The sequence below is a fragment of the Ornithodoros turicata genome, unplaced genomic scaffold, assembly GCF_037126465.1.
Source record: "Ornithodoros turicata isolate Travis unplaced genomic scaffold, ASM3712646v1 Chromosome55, whole genome shotgun sequence".
Lineage (NCBI taxonomy): Eukaryota > Metazoa > Arthropoda > Arachnida > Ixodida > Argasidae > Ornithodoros > Ornithodoros turicata.
This window is the reverse complement of record NW_026999383.1, coordinates 944823-963496: the sequence shown is the minus strand read 5'-3', so window position 1 is coordinate 963496 and position 18674 is coordinate 944823. Positions and strand designations below refer to the sequence as shown.

General features: G+C 49.8%; 1 protein-coding gene across 1 annotated transcript; it reads left to right on the top strand.

Moving 5' to 3' along the window:
- Positions 1-338: 338 nt before the first annotated feature.
- Positions 339-5711, top strand: LOC135374392 (uncharacterized). The gene has a single exon (XM_064607367.1). It carries the CDS (start codon positions 339-341, stop codon positions 5709-5711), a length of 5373 nt encoding a protein of 1790 aa, XP_064463437.1.
- Positions 5712-18674: the final 12963 nt, after the last annotated feature.

The following is an 18674-nucleotide window of genomic DNA, read 5'->3' as shown; positions in this document are numbered from 1 at the left end:
CCGTCTAAGCCTAAAGGCTTGTGGCTATCGCCCTGAAGCAGCCAGCGGCATACCGTTTTGTTGAATATGTTATGTAAAGACGACGAAGTTTGTAGTTTTTGGGGTGATGTTTTCTTCTTTCCTTTTTTGGTGAACGGACTCGTAGCACGTTCATTATGTTCGATTCTGTAAGGACGAGGTGGACGGATTAAAAGGTTGCTGGATTTTCTAAGAGCTGCGAGGTTTCAGCTTCACTTCTTCCACAGAGAGGGATCTTCGGATTCTTCAACATTTCATGGTGCCGAAAACCCGGGAGCTGACCTCACTGCAATTTTCATCCGGATTTCTGTCCATCAACAATGGATCGGGTCAAGTACAAGAGAGCGGCCAGAAGGGCTCAAGTAACGAAGCTCTGCAACGAGGTTGCTGAGCTCCGAGCGGACCGAACAGCGACGGACGTAACGCTGAAAGCACTCTTGAGCAACCTTCAGAATGCTGACGTGGCACTTCGAGCAGTGAACGACGAAATCGAGCCTCTGTTTGGAGCAGAGGAGCTTGAAGAGGAGTATCAGGGCGCAATCAGCTACGAAGAGAAGACCGTAAAAGCCATAGTGGAGATCCAGTCACGTTTGGATGAGTTGAGACTGGACCCTGCGCAATCACAGAGCGGAGTCAACCCTGTACAGTCACAGAGCGGAGTCAACCCTGGGCAGTCGCAGAGCGGAGTCAAACTCCCGAAGTTGCAGCTTCAAACCTTCTCAGGCGAGTTGACCAACTGGATATCTTTTTGGGAGCAGTATCGTACGGCAGTTGATGAGAACGCAAGGTTGACGAAGAGTGAGAAATTTCAATACTTGAGGACCTTGTTGAAAGGAGATGCAGCATCAGCTATTCGAGGTCTACAGGCAACTGCGGCGTGCTATTACGATGCTGTAGACATACTGAAGCAGCGTTTCGGGAATACAACCCGGATAGAACGTGAGCACCTGTCAAGGTTACGAAAACTCCCACCAGTGAAGTCGACGGAAGATGTCGTGGGGCTTCGAGCACTTTACGATCATGTCCAGGCTCACATGAGAGGACTTCGAGCGTTAGGAGTAACAAAGGAAAGTTATGCTTCCATGATGGTAGACATCCTTTTGTCGGCGCTTCCAGAAGCCCTAGTCATAGACTACCAAAGGAGGACAGTACATGACGCCATGCGGTCAGAAAGTTCCGAAGCCAACCAGGATGGACAAGGAGCAGCTCAGTCAGAATCGACCGCAGAAACAGAGACAAAAGGACTGGAAGAGTTAAAAAAGTTGCTTATATACTTGCGAGTAGAAATAGAGAGCCGAGAGCAGGTAGCAACTAAAATTCGCCGTGACAGCTATCCCGATCAGCGCCCCAAAGGCAAAAGGACTGGAGGTATGACGACTGGAGCTGTGTTGTACGCTGGACTTGGGCAGCCTGGCGAAAAAAGGAACTGCTTTTTCTGCAGTGCCGCAGATCACAGCACCGAGGACTGCAAAGCAGACATTACCCTAGCGGAAAGGTTCAAGAAACTGGCCAAAGATATGAGGTGCTATCGTTGTACCAAGAAGGGTCATCGGTCAAAGGACTGCCGAGTAAAAGTGGAATGCAGTAACTGTCGAAGACGACATGCGTCATCGGTTTGTGACCCGTCTAGACAACCGGTAGAAAAGGCTCTGGTCAGTGAAGTGGTTACCACGACGAGCGTCTCTACAACGAACAATCCACAACAGTGCGAGAGAGCAAGAGTAATACTGCAAACGTTCCGTGCCTGGGCATCGTCGGACACCGAATGCGCTTACCTGAGAGGCATATTCGACGGAGGAAGCCAGCGCACATTTATACGTGGTGACATAGCCCGCAGGCTTAAGCTGCCAGTAATTGGGCAAACAACGCTTCAGCTCAACACTTTCGCAGGCGATGCCAGTCGGGACAATATTCGAAAGTGCAAAGTTGTCGAAGTTCGGCTAAGAAGTCAGTTCGCACCAAAGGAGTATGTGGTTCGCGCAACCACCATTGACTTCATTTGTAAGGACCTCGAAGAAACTCCTGCCAGTAACGAATTCGTGTCCTCTGTGCGTGTCCACGGCAACTTCATCGCCGATGACCTCTTATTCCCTAGTGTACGGAGTGAAGGCGAAATAGGACTACTCATCGGATGCGACGAGCTGTGGAAGTTGGTCTCAGGAGAAGTAAAGAGATGCAAGAGTGACGGAAGACTGGTTGCAGTAGAATCCGTTTTCGGATGGACCTTTCAGGGGCCAACCACGGTGACCAGCTACAGTACTACAGACAGTTCAACGACAGCTGTGTGCATACTGAAGGTTGGTGTGGGCACTTCTGATGACGACATTCTGAAACGTTTCTGGGAACTGGATAATCTAGGAATATCCCAGGAGCCTGACAGTAAACAGGAACACAACGCAGAGGTTCTAGAGGACTTCATACAGAAGTTGGAAAGGAGGAACGGCCGTTATGAGGTTGCGCTGCCATGGAAGATGGGCCTGAGTGCGCTAGAAGACAACTATGCAGTAGCTAAAGACCGACTGCAGAGGTTAATGAAACGACTGCAACGAGACAACACCGTACTGGAGTATGATGAAGCTATCCGAAGTTACATAAAAAATGGTCATGCCGAAGAAGTCAACGAGGACAACGGATCCAGTTTGGTTTACTACATGCCACACCGAGCTGTCATCCGGAAGAACTCGAGTACAACAAGGGTACGAGTTGTATTTGACGCCTCGTCACATGCAGCAGGGGCATTGTCTCTAAATGATCATTTGGAAAAAGGGCCAAAGCTTAACACCGACTTAGTTGTAGTACTGCTACGTTTCCGGCTACACAAAGTGGCATTGACAGCCGACATCGAGAAAGCCTTTCTGCAGGTGGGAGTCCGGAGTCAAGACAGAGATGCATTGAGGTTCCTGTGGCTTTCGGAGATTCCGACAGCAGACCATCAGGATCCACAGTTACAGTGCTGGAGAATGAAGAGGGTGCCATTTGGGACGACAGCGAGCCCCTTTCTTTTAAGCGCTACCCTGCAGCATCACTTCAAGTCGTTTCTGGACGTCGATGAAAAGTTGGCTGAGTCGTTGCTCAATTCCTTTTACGTGGACGACCTGCTCACCGGAGCTCCAACCGTGGACGAGGCCCTGGATATAGCTTACAGAGCGCAAGAAATATTACTTGAGGCTGGTATGAACTTAACAAAATGGGCTTCAAATGCTGCCGAGATACAACAGGCATTGTCACCACAAGATATCAGCTGTGGTGTGAAGAGGAAATCATTTAACGAGCCCGCCCAGGGCAAGGTGCTCGGTGTTGTCTGGAATCGAGAACTTGACACGTTCACATTCTCTGGAGAACATCTGTTAAGCATCATTAGAGACACACAACTAAGCAAGCGGTCAGTGCTACAGGCCTCAGCTAGGATATTTGATCCACTCGGCTTTATTTCACCCTACACGATCCGGGTCAAGATCATTTTTCAAGAACTATGGAAGGCTGGACTACAGTGGGACGCTCCCCTACCGGCAGATTTAGCGACCATGTGGCGATCCTGGATTTCAGAGCTACCAGAGCTGTGCAGTATATCCTTGGAGAGGTGTTTGTTACCTGTCAACGGGACAGAATACGTCTACGAGCTGCACGTATTCACAGATGCATCACCACAAGCTTACGGGGCCTGCGCCTTTCTGCGAACGAAAAATGAGTGTGAAGAAAGGAAAGTGCGACTGATCTTCGCCAAGACACGTGTCGCGCCGATCAAGACGCTAACGCTCCCACGGTTAGAACTAATGGGAGCTGTGATAGGAGTACGAATTGCCAATTTCGTCAGATCGTCGCTGGCGGTGGTAGTAAAAGGTGTGACATTCTGGACAGACTCTACAATTGCTTTGAGTTGGATCAAGGGTGACGCTACGCGGTGGAGACCGTTTGTACGGAACAGAGTCGTCGAGATCCAAGTACACAGTGAAGCGAAGCAGTGGAGGCACTGCCCAGGGAGCGAGAACCCGGCCGACGCACTGACAAGAGGACTTACCGTCAAGAAGCTGATCGACGAGAGGCAATGGTTCGAAGGTCCCGGCTGGCTAACACAGAACGAGGAATTATGGCCAGATATAACGTCTAGAAGTCCAAGCTGTCTCGACTCCGTTGAAGACGAGCGAAGAACAGAAACCGTGACCATGACTAACACTGAAGAGAGTCCCATTACTGCATTATTTGATCTGAGTAGACACAGTAACTACCAGCGCGTGCTGCGCGTTACAGCGTGGATCACGAGGTTTATTCGGAACTGTCGTTCAACATCAAAAATCGGTGGTTCACTCAGTGCTACTGAAATTGGAGAGGCGGAAGATTTCTGGACCAGACATGTACAGACAGAAGCTTTTCCAGAAGAAATGACTGCGTTGAAAGAGAAGGGGGCTATCTCCAATACGTCGAAACTAGCGCAGTGGCGGCCCTTCTTGGACGACAACGGAGTCCTACGTTTGACAGGAAGACTGCAGTACTCCAACCATACGGAAGGGGTAAAGCACCCAATACTACTGCCCAAACAACATGCATTCGTGGCGCTCCTGGCTGACAATGCTCATCGGCGAATGCTCCATGGCGGGGTGCAGTCCTCACTGACAGCTTTGAGAGAGCGTTGGTGGATTATCAAAGCGAGGCAGTTGGTAAAGTCCATCGTGCACCGATGTAAGGTCTGCGCAAAATTTCGTGTACCGAGAGGAGCAGCACCAACTGCGCCTTTGCCAACAGAGCGTTTGACACCCACACACCCCTTTGACACTACCGGCATAGACTTCGCTGGACCCCTGTACATCAAGGAGGCTTCGGGATCGTCTACGAAGTCATATATTGCATTGTTTACGTGTGCGACGTCGAGGGCCGTACACTTAGAACTTGTTATGGACTTAACCACGAAGTCATTCATCAGGGCGTTCCGGCGCTTCATTTCAAGGAGGGGAACTCCGTCGACTATTTTTAGTGACAATGCACTGACCTTTAAGAAAGCAGCCAAGGATATAGGGAAGCTTTGGAGCGCCATACGGAGCCAAGAAGCGCAGGATTTTGTAGCCACAAACCGAATAAGTTGGAAGTTTATTGTAGAGAGGGCGGCCTGGTGGGGCGGAATGTGGGAGAGGATGGTGCGCACCGTTAAAGCTTCCTTGAGGAAGGTGCTCGGACGTCAATGCCTTACGTACGAAGAAATGGTGACGTTACTGCACGAAGTAGAGGCAGTGGTGAATTCTAGACCACTCACTTTCTTGCATTCCAACCCAGATGAGCCCAGCGCTCTCACTCCCGGTCACCTACTTATAGGAAAAAATCTAATAGCACTTCCAGACACAAAGGACGCATCATCAGTTCCCTGTACCAAGACTGACACCACCAACAGAAGATGGATGTATAGACAAAGACTTGCGGACCTTTTTTGGAAGAGGTGGAGACATGAATATCTGCTCGAACTACGATCTGCCCATCAGTCCAACCAGGTTCCCGAGTCGCGCGCAGTGTCAAGAGGTGACGTTGTCATTGTCCATCAAGATAAGGTTCCAAGACATCTGTGGACACTAGGTCGGGTCACGGAAGTCTACAAGGGAAGAGACGGAAACATTCGGTCGTGCGAGTTAAGGCTTCCAAGCGGCCACACTACGCGCCGACCAGTACAATTGGTGTATCCCCTGGAGGTTCAAGACCGCGAGTGTTGATGACTCACTCTCGCGCGGGGAGGGTGTTGAATATGTTATGTAAAGACGACGAAGTTTGTAGTTTTTGGGGTGATGTTTTCTTCTTTCCTTTTTTGGTGAACGGACTCGTAGCACGTTCATTATGTTCGATTCTGTAAGGACGAGGTGGACGGATTAAAAGGTAGCTGGATTTTCTAAGAGCTGCGAGGTTTCAGCTTCACTTCTTCCACAGAGAGGGATCTTCGGATTCTTCAACAGTTTGACAGTATATGAACATATAGAGGTACTACATCCTATGATAAAGTTGCCCTAGCGCTTTTTTTAGTTTGTACCTCGATTCCAAAGAAAAACTGTCGAAGAGGAGCTCATTAAAGTTACGAGGTACATAGCATTGCCTGCGACAAAGTCCATATTTTGTGTGTGAGAAATCCACAGCAAAGTTAACCCGCCAGCTGCGTCTAGAAGAGCAGCATTCGCTAACTGGGGTCCTATATGAGGGGCCCCAAAAATGTTTTTACAACATGCAATTTACCTTGATAATAACTCTATTATTGATGCAAAAATGACATCTTGATATGTATATTTCTGGTAAGTAAGCATTATGAAATATCTGAATTCATTTAAAAGGCGTTGGTGCAAAAGACTTTTCAAAATTTCCCTCGGAGAACAGACGTCTTATTATTACCCGAAAACTTCAGTAACGTATTTGAAAGGCTCCCTTCCTCCACGTTCTCCCTTCTTTTTCTTTTACCTTACACCCGCTCAGGAATGTAGATTTAACTACTCATTATTAACACATAAAAAAAAAGAAAAAAAAACACCGTATGTCTCCCAATTTCAACAAATCCGCAAAGCGAACGATAACATTCGGTCGGCTGTGATGTATTTCATCGGCTGTCTAGATTTGAGTTCTTACTTGCATCTATATTCCAGGGGCTTTTAATGCACAATTACCCTCACTTTACCCACCACACACTTTCTTTTCGTAGTAAACATATTGTAGATTATTGTTTTTCATATTCGCTGGCTAGTCTATTTGCGAGCATCAAATGCTATGCATTCCAGTCATTTGATTTCCAATACAATAGCCACAAAACTTTTTCATAATCTACACCATCCCATTCAGTGGTCATTCACTGGAGTGCTCACCCGGTGTCTCTTTGGCCTTTCCATTTTCAGCCTTCTGACAGTTCGGCGTTATGATTTTTTGGTCTTTTGGCTGTCGGCCTTCTGATAGTTCGGCGTCATGATTTTCGGCCTTTTGATAGGCTCAATCAGCCTAAATAAATGCATTGCATTTAGCACAGCTATTCAAAAAAATGAAAAAAAAAGAAGGAGAAGGAGGAAGCTCCTAAAACCCCTTGAACTCCATCTTTATGTATAAATGAACAAGATCAAATCAAAGGAACTTGACGCGCGACGAGGTCTCGGAGCACGATTTCCGTCTCATAGTTACGCTGATTATTACACGGAAACTTCAGTACTGTATTTTTAGACACTCCTTGGTTTTCACAGGGTACTTCACATTACATTTACACCAGACCTTTCGTTCAGCGTAGACACTAGTTCAGCGGAGAATCCCCAGTGACCCGGAGCTTTTCCTTATCTTCCTCAGAAGGCCTCCCTTTGTGCGCCGTGCAAAGACAGGCGGGTACAGGTTTTGGGTCATCCAACGTACAACTAGCAAGGATAGTCGAAAGTTGGAAAATCGAGGGAACCGGTCTCGAAAAATTGGCCGTATCTCAAAATAACGTGATCGAAGTCCCCGTTGCAAAATAAACTACTGTAAATAAATGTTATCTGGCTGTTTCTGCGCGGAAACTGCCAAAGCCCACTTAGACTAACCTGAACATGAAAATGCAAACACCGAACTTTTACTGACCTAATAATCTAACTAATCTAACTAATAATAATAATCTAACTAACGTGCTGTTCCGTCGCGTCCGTTTCATTTATCTCCTATTTCTTAATTTTGTTTATTTATTTATTTATTTATTTTTGGAATAGCAAGCCGACGTCCCGTTTGGCTGACCTTTAGCCCGTTTTTTTTTCCTTTTCGTCTAATAAATATATCCTCTTCCCCCGTCGCTGTCGTTGGTTGTCGTTGGGTTACGGTTTTTGGGTTCCGGAAAAGACTGTTGCTCATTGCGTGGGCGGAAATAATTGTGCAGCGGCCGCTTGATCGATTTTTCTTATTGGTTCACCTGGAGCGTTCATGAAAAAAAAAGAGAATAATAAAAATAAAAATAAATCGATCATTAAAAGAAAGAAAGAGAAACAACAGATAAAGCTGCAGTTCTAAGTACCGTTATCCTAAGAAACATTTATCTGTGTGCAATCCGCTTGCTGCTGTTTCAACATTACGAACATTACAGGGCAGTCCTGTTGAACGTTACTGGAATGTTTGTGAAGTCGGCCTTCCACTAACCGTAAATACAAGAGATTCTCGTTAGCCTTATGAGACAGTTGACTGAGTAAGCACAAACTCCAAACGGCAAAATCGAGCAAATTGACGTTTCATGTCAAGCTAATAAAGGTTTACTAGTCTCGGTGGTCTCTTACACGGGCCGCGACAACGCTGGCTCGTCTACCGAACGTCCCCCCCCCCCCCGACAATGCTGGCTGACGATAATCCCTTTACGAGCAGCTAAGTAAGCTTTTGTTCTGGTCTCCAAGGCCATGCTCTAAGTCCGCTGTCCATGAAAGTAAAGAGGAGAGAGGGAGCACTACAGTGCGCGTGCGCGCCGCATGGTCGGCGGATGGATACAGTCAAAATGTTCCGCGCGGTTTTTCCTGTGCTACGGCTAGAGGGCGACACAGAATGACGCGGCTTACGGGGCTTTGAGACGGTATTGATCCGTACTCACTTTTCATGCTTTTTTATAAAAACGGAAAGTGGTAGACATATAAATTTGATGTCTATCGATTCCTGAAATAATTTCAGAGAAACTAAATGGAAAGTTGTTTTTTCAAAACGGCTACAGAAGTTTAATAAAACCTGTTCAAAGAGGGAGGAGAGAAATTGTGTATTATTTTTCGCATTCGTGACGTCGCCGTAAAATACATACGACATATATGAGAAATCCTGTAGCGTAAATAGTTTCATCTCGTCTTCCTCCTTATGATGAAAGCACCCGCGTCAAAATCTGCGCGGCGGTTAGCGAGAGAAAGCATAAAAACTGTTCCATAGGAAATACATTGGGACGGAGAGCTGGTATGCCCATATTAAGATGAAGGGTCAGACCCGGTCCGTTCGAACTTAATCCTGGGAATCATGAATTCAAAACACGGTATTCCCAGACCGCCTTCTTGAGTTGACGCGTAAAGGTAAGCGTTCGGGACATCATGTGGCAAATGGAGGAAGCTGCGAACATATTTGCGTATACTCCTGTCACAACGCTGCAAGAGGGGTATATCGATAAATGCCACTGTCCAATCATAAATTACTCGAGGTAATAGATAGTAGAGTAAACGAGTGAATTTTTGATGAGGCTTTAATGGGGACCTCAATAGCGCAGAAAGTTGGGTATTGATGGTAGCGATCTGGGGCTGGATTTTACCGAAGCTATCTATAGAGACCCCCAGATAGTTGAGTGAATCCTTTACGTTTAAACAAGGAAGTGAGCTACCCTGAATGGAGTACGTATCGGAAGATATCTTTGTTAATTTCTGGTAGCCCGAGGGAATTAACGTTAAAGTAGCGCACTTACTAGCATTGATCTGAAGGCCATTTGCGATGAGCGAAGGTGAGGAATTCCTGCAGCAGTTGTTGGAGACCTCCCGGGGTTTCAGCAATCAGGACCATATCATCTGCAAACGCAAGTGCTGCTAGGCGGGTACCTTGAATGTCAGGACATATGCGTGCAGGAAGATTACTGAAGAAAAGGTCAAGCACCAAATTAAAAAGCAGAGGAGACAGGGGGTCTCCTTGCCTAACTCCCTTGGCTGGTCTCACATTCCTACTGCAGTTTTCGGCCTCCAACGTAGTAGACCCATCATGATAGAAATTTGAAAGATAGGTATAGAATACCTCATCTACCCCGCGGCGTTGTAAGGCATGCAAGATAGCATGTACAGGTATACTATCGAAGGCCATCTTTAGATCCAGAGAAGCAAGGGCAAGCCCCTTGCAATGGCGTCTTGCTGTTTTGATAAGATAACGCAACATATAGATATTTTCGAACGTTCCGTCCTTTGGGCGGAAAGCTCGTTGTAAGTTATGCAAAGTTAAAGACGTGCTTCACTGCCAGTCAAGGATTTTATGAAAAACCCGGACTACCATTGATGCGATCGTGATGGGTCTATATTCAGCAGGGGACTTGCTTACTTATTTTTTCGGGAGGAATATGGTCCCTGCCATCAATAGACTTGGAGGGAGCCGTCCAATAAGTAAAAAGACATTAAAGAAGGCGGCTAAAGCCTCAGGAGGTATTTTACGGAGGTCGTCGGCTAAGATACCATCCGGCCCGGGAGAGGATCTTTGACCTTTTAAGGCCTTCTTAACATCGCTAGCAGATATAGGGGATAGAAATATAGTAGAAGGTGTTTGTTCTGCTACGGCAGCGCTAGGAGAGGTTACTGGTGGAGAGGAAAAAATTGCCGACCAGAAGGCAACTATCTCACTATGAGAGCCTTCACTCTTGTCCTCACCATCATAAATCTTGTTTGCTAGTTTACGTTTGTTCCTGTTATAGAGGCGTTGAAAGTCCGCATAGCGCCTACGTCGGGCTCGTCTATTCGACATATGGTCCTGATTGGCTTGTGACTGGCGTGGTCTAGTTACTGGTTGTTTGTTTCTGCCAATACCCCCTATCCAACGATCTAAGTCGGCCATACCAAGGTCTTCAGTAAGGATCCTGGTTACTATACGCTGGAGTTCTCGAGCAACATGGTTATTAGTGGCCAGAGATGTAAAATCTCGCAAAGCATCTTCTAGTTTAGATCTAGTATTGTAAGTGGAAATCGCATTAGCAGAACCCTGCTCTAAGTTTGCGTTGGGCTCGCCATCTTGGAGAACATGATGGGCAACCTGACTAGCTAATTTTTCCAGCTACAGTTCCTCAAGTACGTTACGATAAGCTGCTGTCTTTCGTTTGTAGCGGATTTGCTCCGCTGTTAAATAAGGGAAGAATTCTGTCAGGGCGATATTGATGAAGGTAGGTGCACTCGGTTCACGTAGTTCTATTTCCTTCTGACCCAGCAAGATAAGATTTTCCCTCTGCCAGACAAAATTGTGTCTAGCCACATTAAGGCGTTCGTTCGCTAGGTCTGGGGCACATTTCTTAAGGTGCGTAGTAAGGCCCCTTTTTTAAAGACTTTGTTACAATTCGGGCAACCTTCCATCTACCCCACGAGCCCTATTGCCTGATAGGGATTGCTGAAAAAAGGGTCGAATGACTACTCGTGGATAACAACACTATACAATGGACCAAAGCTCACTGGCCGACAAGGGCCTCCTGAGCAAGATGGTCATATTACAACAATAGTACAATACACGATTGGAGAAAAAGGGACTGAAAAACCATAAACACTCTAACACACTAAAGTACAGCCCGACGGGGAAGAGAAAAGCATAAAAAAGAGATACCATTGATACTGACCTGTAACACAGGTGATACGTTAATACCGTATTGTCTCGATCCCCGTCGAACTCTGGAAGGGATCGCGGAAACACAGGCTAATAAGTGCTGGTTCCGCTGCCCTGATTGGATCACTCAGTAGTAATGCAAATGTCCTCTGCCCTGATTGGGTCTTCCAATAGATATGCAAAAAGCTTCATTCGGGGCGCCCTCTCTTGACGAAAAGGAAGGACTTGGTTGGTTACTGAGTCCCTGGATGGCGCTTACAGCGTGAGAACGAGTGCCGGGACCGTAGGAGGCGCCACTAGATTGTGCTTACACAAAAGCGGGCTAGCCCGTTGTGCGCTCATTGGATGTCTTAACATACGTTAAGGTTCCCGAGGGACATCGTATAATTGGGCTTTTTAAAAAATTAAATGAGGAGCAACATCCTCAGCTTCTTCACTCTGGATCTCCTGTATCGGGACGATGATCTTCTGGATCTTGACCGCTGCTACTGGTAACCTCTTCCTGGGGGCCGCCCGGCTGCCACCGTAATCTTCACTGCTTCCAAGGGCACACGAGGTCCAGGGCCATAAACTGTAACACAGGTGATACGCTGATACCGTATTGTCTCGATCCCCGTCGAGCTGTCGAGAAAGCAGATTATTCTTACTTCCGCCTATCACTCGACTTTGAATGGATTGTATTTCAAACACATGGTGGGTATTATACTTGGTCGTCCTTTGTGGCATTTGGCAACCGAAAGCAGGTTATTCTTACTTCCGCCTATCACTCGTCTTTGTCTGGATTGTATTTCAAACACATGGTGGGTAGTATACTTGGTCGTCGTTTGTGGCATTTAGCTTTTTTTTAATCTATACCCTCTTAAACGGAAGAGGTACCGTACACACGCGCCCCAGACACGGCGCAACTACCGACACACATAGCAGCAACAACTTCTTCAGGAATGGGGTCGAACCACTGCCGTCATGCGACTGAAGACACAGTACGAGCGTACCCACCCCCCACCCCCCTGTAACGCGATAACCGTCATTACTTTAATATCTTGTTTATTTAGTCCCACTTGTAAAAGGTCATCAACACTGTCCTTGGACCAGACTCCCTTGTAGGTCACGGTGGCACTGGTCACTTTAACTTCGTCCCTGGGGACGTCACCGCGAATACAGTCGATGACTTCGTCTCGTCGGTACTTAAGGACCTTATGTGCATGAGAAAGAGCTAAAGAAATACCGCCTCCAACTACTTGAGCATCTATTATGTTCATCTGGTCTCCTTTGGGCACTACCAAATCTGGTTTCAAGAAGCCCTCGGGTGTATGCCAGATGGGCTCGCAAGTAACGGTCCATCCAACGTAGGAAAGCCTGCGGTGTAAGTACCTCGTGATATTGCCATGCCACCTTGTCCTAGCGCAATGGGTCCTGTGGCACTGCTGAAGGATGTGGGAGAGAGTTTCATCGCTTTGGCAACCCGCCCTGCAGCGTTTTTCGGCTACTCGTCCGCGGGACGAACGAGTCCTGCAAGGGAGGGCATTTATACGGATCTTTAATGCGTCTATAAACTGGCGGCCTGCCAGGATCCTCGTACCCTCTCCATCCAACCATGGGCAAAGGGGACATCGGCCGACTCGGCTAAGGGCTTCCCACCATTGGTTTCATAGAGCTTCTTAGACCAGTATTTCGCAATAGCTGTCTGCGTCCGTAGGACACGGTCACCAATCAACGCATTACTGCGATCTTTGTCTAGTAGCTGTTGAGCGAAAGGTGTTCTCATAGCCTCTCGGACCACCGGATTTGCAGAATCTAGCAAAGGGAGGAGTCTTCTCCGCTGTAGTACAGGAATTGCGATAGCGAGACAGGGGATACTCAATCCACCACTGGCAATAGGAGCGTAGAAAAAGGAAGTCGGAACGCCGTGCGGTAGTTTGAGCCAGGTCCTGACTGCGCTCCTAATATTGACGTCCAATCTCTTTAATAGGCTCTTAGTCCACCTTCCTAGCACCAGACGATGATAGAGAGCAGGAATAAGGTAATGGCGTAGTTAACCAGCCTTTGCTGGGGTTTTAAAGGTGCTCTCTTGATCCTTTGGAGCCACTCGTCCAGATCCTGACAGGCCGGGCGCATCTTCCCGGTAGGGGGAAACATCACCCCTAGATATCTCCAGGTGTCACTCATACCGCCCTTTGGGATTTCCTCATGAGATATGTAGAAGGTCTTCTGCTGGTCCACTTTTATCTTTTTCTCTTTACTGGATGGGACCAGAGCAATGGTCAGGGACTTCGCAATATTGGCCTTTAAACCCCTTGCTTCAAAAATGACCATAGCCGAGTTGGTACGGTCCTGCAGGCCTCCAGGAGTTGAGGCTACCAGCGTCAGATCGTCCGCATAGGCCAGCACGTCAATCGATGCCTCTCCAACCGAAAATCCAACCCGGGAATCCACTCGCCGTAGGTACTCGTCGAGCACTATATTAAAGAGGACCGGGGAGAGCGGGTCTCCCTGCCGGACCCCTGTGGTAGGGTTAACCAGCCTCGTAGAGTGCCCAATACGCAGCAATGTGGGGACATCCGAGTATAAGTCGCTGAGGTAAAACATGAAATCTTCTGATAGATTAGCAACTTTGGCGCCGCGCAAGATAGCATCAATTGAGACACTATCGAACGCCTTCGATAGGTCTATCATGGCCATGTACAATGAGGACTTCTTTCGCCTGGCTTCTGCAATTGCTGTCGCCAACAATGTCACGTTTTCGGCGCAGCCGTCGATGGGGATGAAAGCTCTCTGACGGTGGTCAAAGTCAAGGAAAGATGATAAGCTCCTCGCCAATATACGACGAATAAGTCGAATAACCACAGAGGCTATAGTAATCGGCCTAACGTCTCTCGGGTTGGAGGCGTTCTTGCATTTAGGAACAAATGACGTGCGAGCATTCCTCAGGGTGGCAGGCACCTTTCTTGTAAGAATGATGATGTTGTACAGGATTCATAGCAGCACCAGAGGTACCGCCCTCAGGTTCCTCGGGGTGAAGTTGTCGGGCCCCGGAGCTGACGCCATTGGAGGCACGTTCGCCTTAATGTCTTGAACAGTGACAAGATAGAATGGATCTATCCTTCGAGCTGTTGAGGTCGTTGGATCAGCCATTGGTGGCGGGGAAGGCCGAGTCATAATGGACTCCCAGGTGTCCAGAAACGCCCGCTCGTCCTCGACTGCAGCTTTCGCGTAACCATCGATGATCGAGCGGGCACACTGCGGCTGCTTCCGTCGGTAGAGTGCCTGGGTCTGGATATACTGTATTTTCTTCTGTTTCCTTCTGCCGAGAGTCCGCCTGGTCGGGGCTGGTCTTCTTTGGCCGCCATTATTCTTGGACTGGTTTGTTGGTAAAGGGCTCTCCCTAACAAAAACATCCCGGATGTAGTCGTTTAGGGCCTGATGAACGTCGCTGCCTTCAACGGCTTGCCGGGCGATATCAAATAGTCGCTCTCCCTGAAAGGCGGAGGGGCAGGGTCTTGAGGCGATCTTTCGCAACTCGTGAAGAATGGTTTCCCGCCGCGTAGGGGCTGGCGCATGCATCAAAGCAGGAGAAGGCTCGTCACCCCTTTTAACTTGCTGGGGTACGTCTTTGTTGGCGGGGTCCAGAGGTCTGCTAATCATATCTCGGTCTTCTTGCTCTTTCTCCAACTGGTCGCAAGCCATCAGGGATGCCACGAGCTCTCGGTACTGAACATCCTTTCTGTGAGATTTAATGGAGTCCAGTCGTCTATCCGGGAACATCTCATGTAGAGCGATGTTGATAAATCTCGGCGGTTGCGGACCCTTTCTAAGGGCCACTTCTGCTCTGGCCAGCCTATAGTCCTCCTCGGGAGACCACCTTGGCCTCACTCTCTGAGTGTCGACGTTCTGATTATGTACTTCGGGATGCCTTGCTTTAGTGTGTAGGCCAAGCCCGGTTTTGGAGGCGAACCGGCGATCACAAAGCGAACATGGCCATTGAAGTGTAGACTCCTGAGTCAGATTATTCTTAGAGATTATTAGAAAGCAGATTATCCTTACTTACGCGTATCACTCGTCTTTGAGTGGATTGTATTTCACGCACGTGGTGGGTATTATACTTGGTCGTCCTTTGTGGCATTTAGCTATGAACTCTTTTATTATTGTACCCGAGGGGCGGGTAGCGCCCAAGAAAAATAAAGAAAAACAAGGTATGCACACTAAATTGCCTGACTTTAACAAATAATCCTGTGGCCTAAGAGCGCAGGGGCGGCCACTGCAAATCCAGAGGATTGTAGCCCTCGTTAACCGGTGGCTTCGGGCCCAAGAGAGGTGGCTGCTGGTGGGGCGCGATCTGTGCTTCGGTTGAAGACCCTCCACGTCTGCGCTGACCCCTCGAAGGCTCTCACAGTGTTTAGCATGGTATCGCTCTTGCGTAGGCCCAACTGCAGGAGATCCGATGCGGACTCCTTGCTCCATATTCCCCTGTAGCTTAGGGTGACCGAGGTAACTCCGGGAGCTGAAAGCCTCGGTCCGTGCGCATACGCCAGCACCTCAGGCTTGCTGTAGTAGCTGACCTTGTCACCATTGGCCAGGGAGAGGTCGCGGGCACCCGATATGACCTGGACGTCGACGATGATGGAGTCGTCGCCTCTGAATGCAACCACGTCCGGCTTCCGGGTTCCCTCTTCGGTCCTGATGGTCGGCTCTCGGGTGACCTCCCAGCCCACCTGCCCGAGGCGGCCGCAGAGATAGGCCAGGATGTTATTGTGTCTCTGGATGCGGAGTCCATGGGTCCTATGGCACTTCTGTAGTACGTGACCCAGCGACTCAGACACCGGCTCCTGGAACCTGGCAGGAGGCATCCGGCCCGACAGTCCCTGTTGTAGCCCCGGCCGCGGGCCGTCCGGGTACGTGTGGGGATGGCGTTAGCTCTGATTCTGATGGCGTCGACAAAGGCTCCTCCCCGCATGAGGCGTGAGCCGTACGTGACCCAACATTGTGCGGCAGGGACCTTCGAGGCCTCCCGAAGAGCAGTTCATCCCACGACCGGTGCAGGCGCTGTGCCCAAAGTCTTATCATGTCCCGGACCGTGCGAACCTCATCTCCCCCGTGCGTGGTCAGGGCCCGGACCCTCAGTAGCTCCGATTGCAGACATGGCGTTGCGATGGCCTCTCTGAAGGCTGGTACACGAGAGGACGCCATTCGTTCCAGGCGCTGAAGGCGAAGAGGTGGGATGAGGACTTCCATTGAGGGAATGCCCAATCCCCCATCCGGGATCGCTGCATGGTAGAATGGGGTGGGTACATCATGCGGTAGCTTCAGCCAGCTTCTCGTGGCCGCTCTGATGCGGAGATCCATCCTGCGTAGTAGTCCCTTGGAGAGGCGACCGAAGATGAGGGAGTGGTACAGTCTTGGTAACGTGAACTGCTTCAAGATGAGCAGGCGCTGCTGCGGCTTTAGAGGCGCGGAAGTAAGACGCTGCACCATAACCCCCAGCCCCCGGTCCGGCTGCAGTCCTATGCCTCGGACACCACCAATTCCACTCCGAGGTATCTCCATTGGTCATCCAGGTTTGATACCGGGATGCTTGCTTCGTTGATGGTGAAGGCGGTGGCGGCGACCTTCATCATCTTTTCGCGGCCCGACGGGATCCAGGAGAGCGTTCGGCACTTGGCCAGGCCGAAGTAGACACCCCTTTGATGGAGATGGGCGGCGGCTTCGTCCAAGAGTAGCTGCAGGCCTTGTGGTGTAGAGGCGACGGGGACGAGGTCGTCCGCAAAGGCCAATGCGTTGATGCGTGCGTCGCCCAGCTGGAACCTGATGGCCCCCGGCAATTTCCTTAGGAGACCGTCCATTACAATGTTGAAGAGGTAGGGGGACAGGGGGTCCCCCTGCCGGATGCCTCTGGACGGCACCACTGTTGTAGATAGTGCTCCTGATGACAGGATCACCTCCCCCTCGTAGGCTAGCTGCAGGTACCTCTGCATTGCAGGCCGGACGCCGACAGTCCGCATGGCATGGTGGATGGCTGAGAAGGACACCGTGTCGAACGCTTTTCTTAAGTACAACGTGGCCATGTAAAGTGGCCGTAGACGCTGTCTGGCCTCCATGATGATGCAATTCAGGAGAGTTACATTTTCTGCACAGTCGATAAAAGCTCTCTGACGGTCGTCCAGTCGTATCCTGGCCGCAGGACGCCTTCCCAAGACCCTGTGTAGCAAACGCTGCAGCACGGGGGCGACGGAAATAGGTCGAAAGTCTCCGTGTCCCACTGGGGTCTGTATCTTCGCGATGAAGGTGACACGTGTCCTGTTTAGGTACTCCGAAGCCTGGTCGGTGGCCAGTATGAGGTTACAAATAGTTTCCAGAGTAGCAGGGTGGGAGCGCCGCAGGGCCGCTGCTGGGAACCCGTCAGGACCAGGCGCCGACCGTCGGTCTGGAAGGGCCGCCGTCACGTCCGCACAGGATATAGGGTCCACACGTCTTCCAGGGCTGGGGCGGTCGGAGGTAGGTACAGGGGAGGCGGCGATGGCGACGTAAACATGGCAACCCAGTAGCCAAGGAAGGCTGCGTCGTCCCTGGTAGGCAGCACCATCTCGCCGTCCAGTATGCGGTGCGCACATGCACGCCGATCCTTGTGGTAGAGTGCCTGCGTCCTCGCGAATTCTCTTCGGCGCCTCTGTCTTCCTCCCATCCGGGTCGGAAGTCTTGAGATGGTCGGTGGCCCCCCGCCGGGAGGTGGATCTTGGTGGCGTGGTGAAGTGCCTTGCCAATACGTCGTCTAAGAGGTCCATGTAAGGCTCCCCCTGGAGCAGGAAGGCCACCACTATGTGGAGGTCTGAAGTTACGGGATACCCTGGAGGCAGGAGATCCACGAGGTCTCTTATAGCCGCAACGAAGTCGGCGGCAGGACCCAAGGTAGGCGTTGCTTGTCTCTCTGTCCGGCGGCTGGATTCTGGTCCGGGCCCTTGAGAGGAGCACTTGGTTCTGGCGGCCGCCAGGGAGGGCCCCGGATCCTGGGAGCCGGTGATGGAGGACGGCATCCCTGAGCCGCCAGTGCGAGGTTGTTCTGTATCCTGATTTCGACCTCGCGCACTGGCTCTCTGTGCGCAGCAGAGCGTCTTTTGTTTAGTCGGCTCAGATTGGGACATACTTTCTTGACCGATAAGCATTTGTTACAAGGAGAGGACCCACCAGCGTGCACAGAGTGTGGAACTGACCTGTCCATTTTACATTTACTTATTAGCTGTTCTTTTCTGGAGGTACATCGTCAACGCCATTTTTCTTTCAGGACAGCGGTTAGGAGTGACTATGTTTAATGGCTGAGTAACAGAAGAATATGGGGGCACGAGATGATGACTGCTTCGTCGCCATCACAAAGATTTAACAGGCTGCCCGCCGCGGAAGGCGTTAAC

Excerpts from the sequence above, each read along its gene's own strand:
- LOC135374392 (XM_064607367.1), top strand. The coding sequence starts at position 339 with ATGGATCGGGTCAAGTACAAGAGAGCGGCCAGAAGGGCTCAAGTAACG.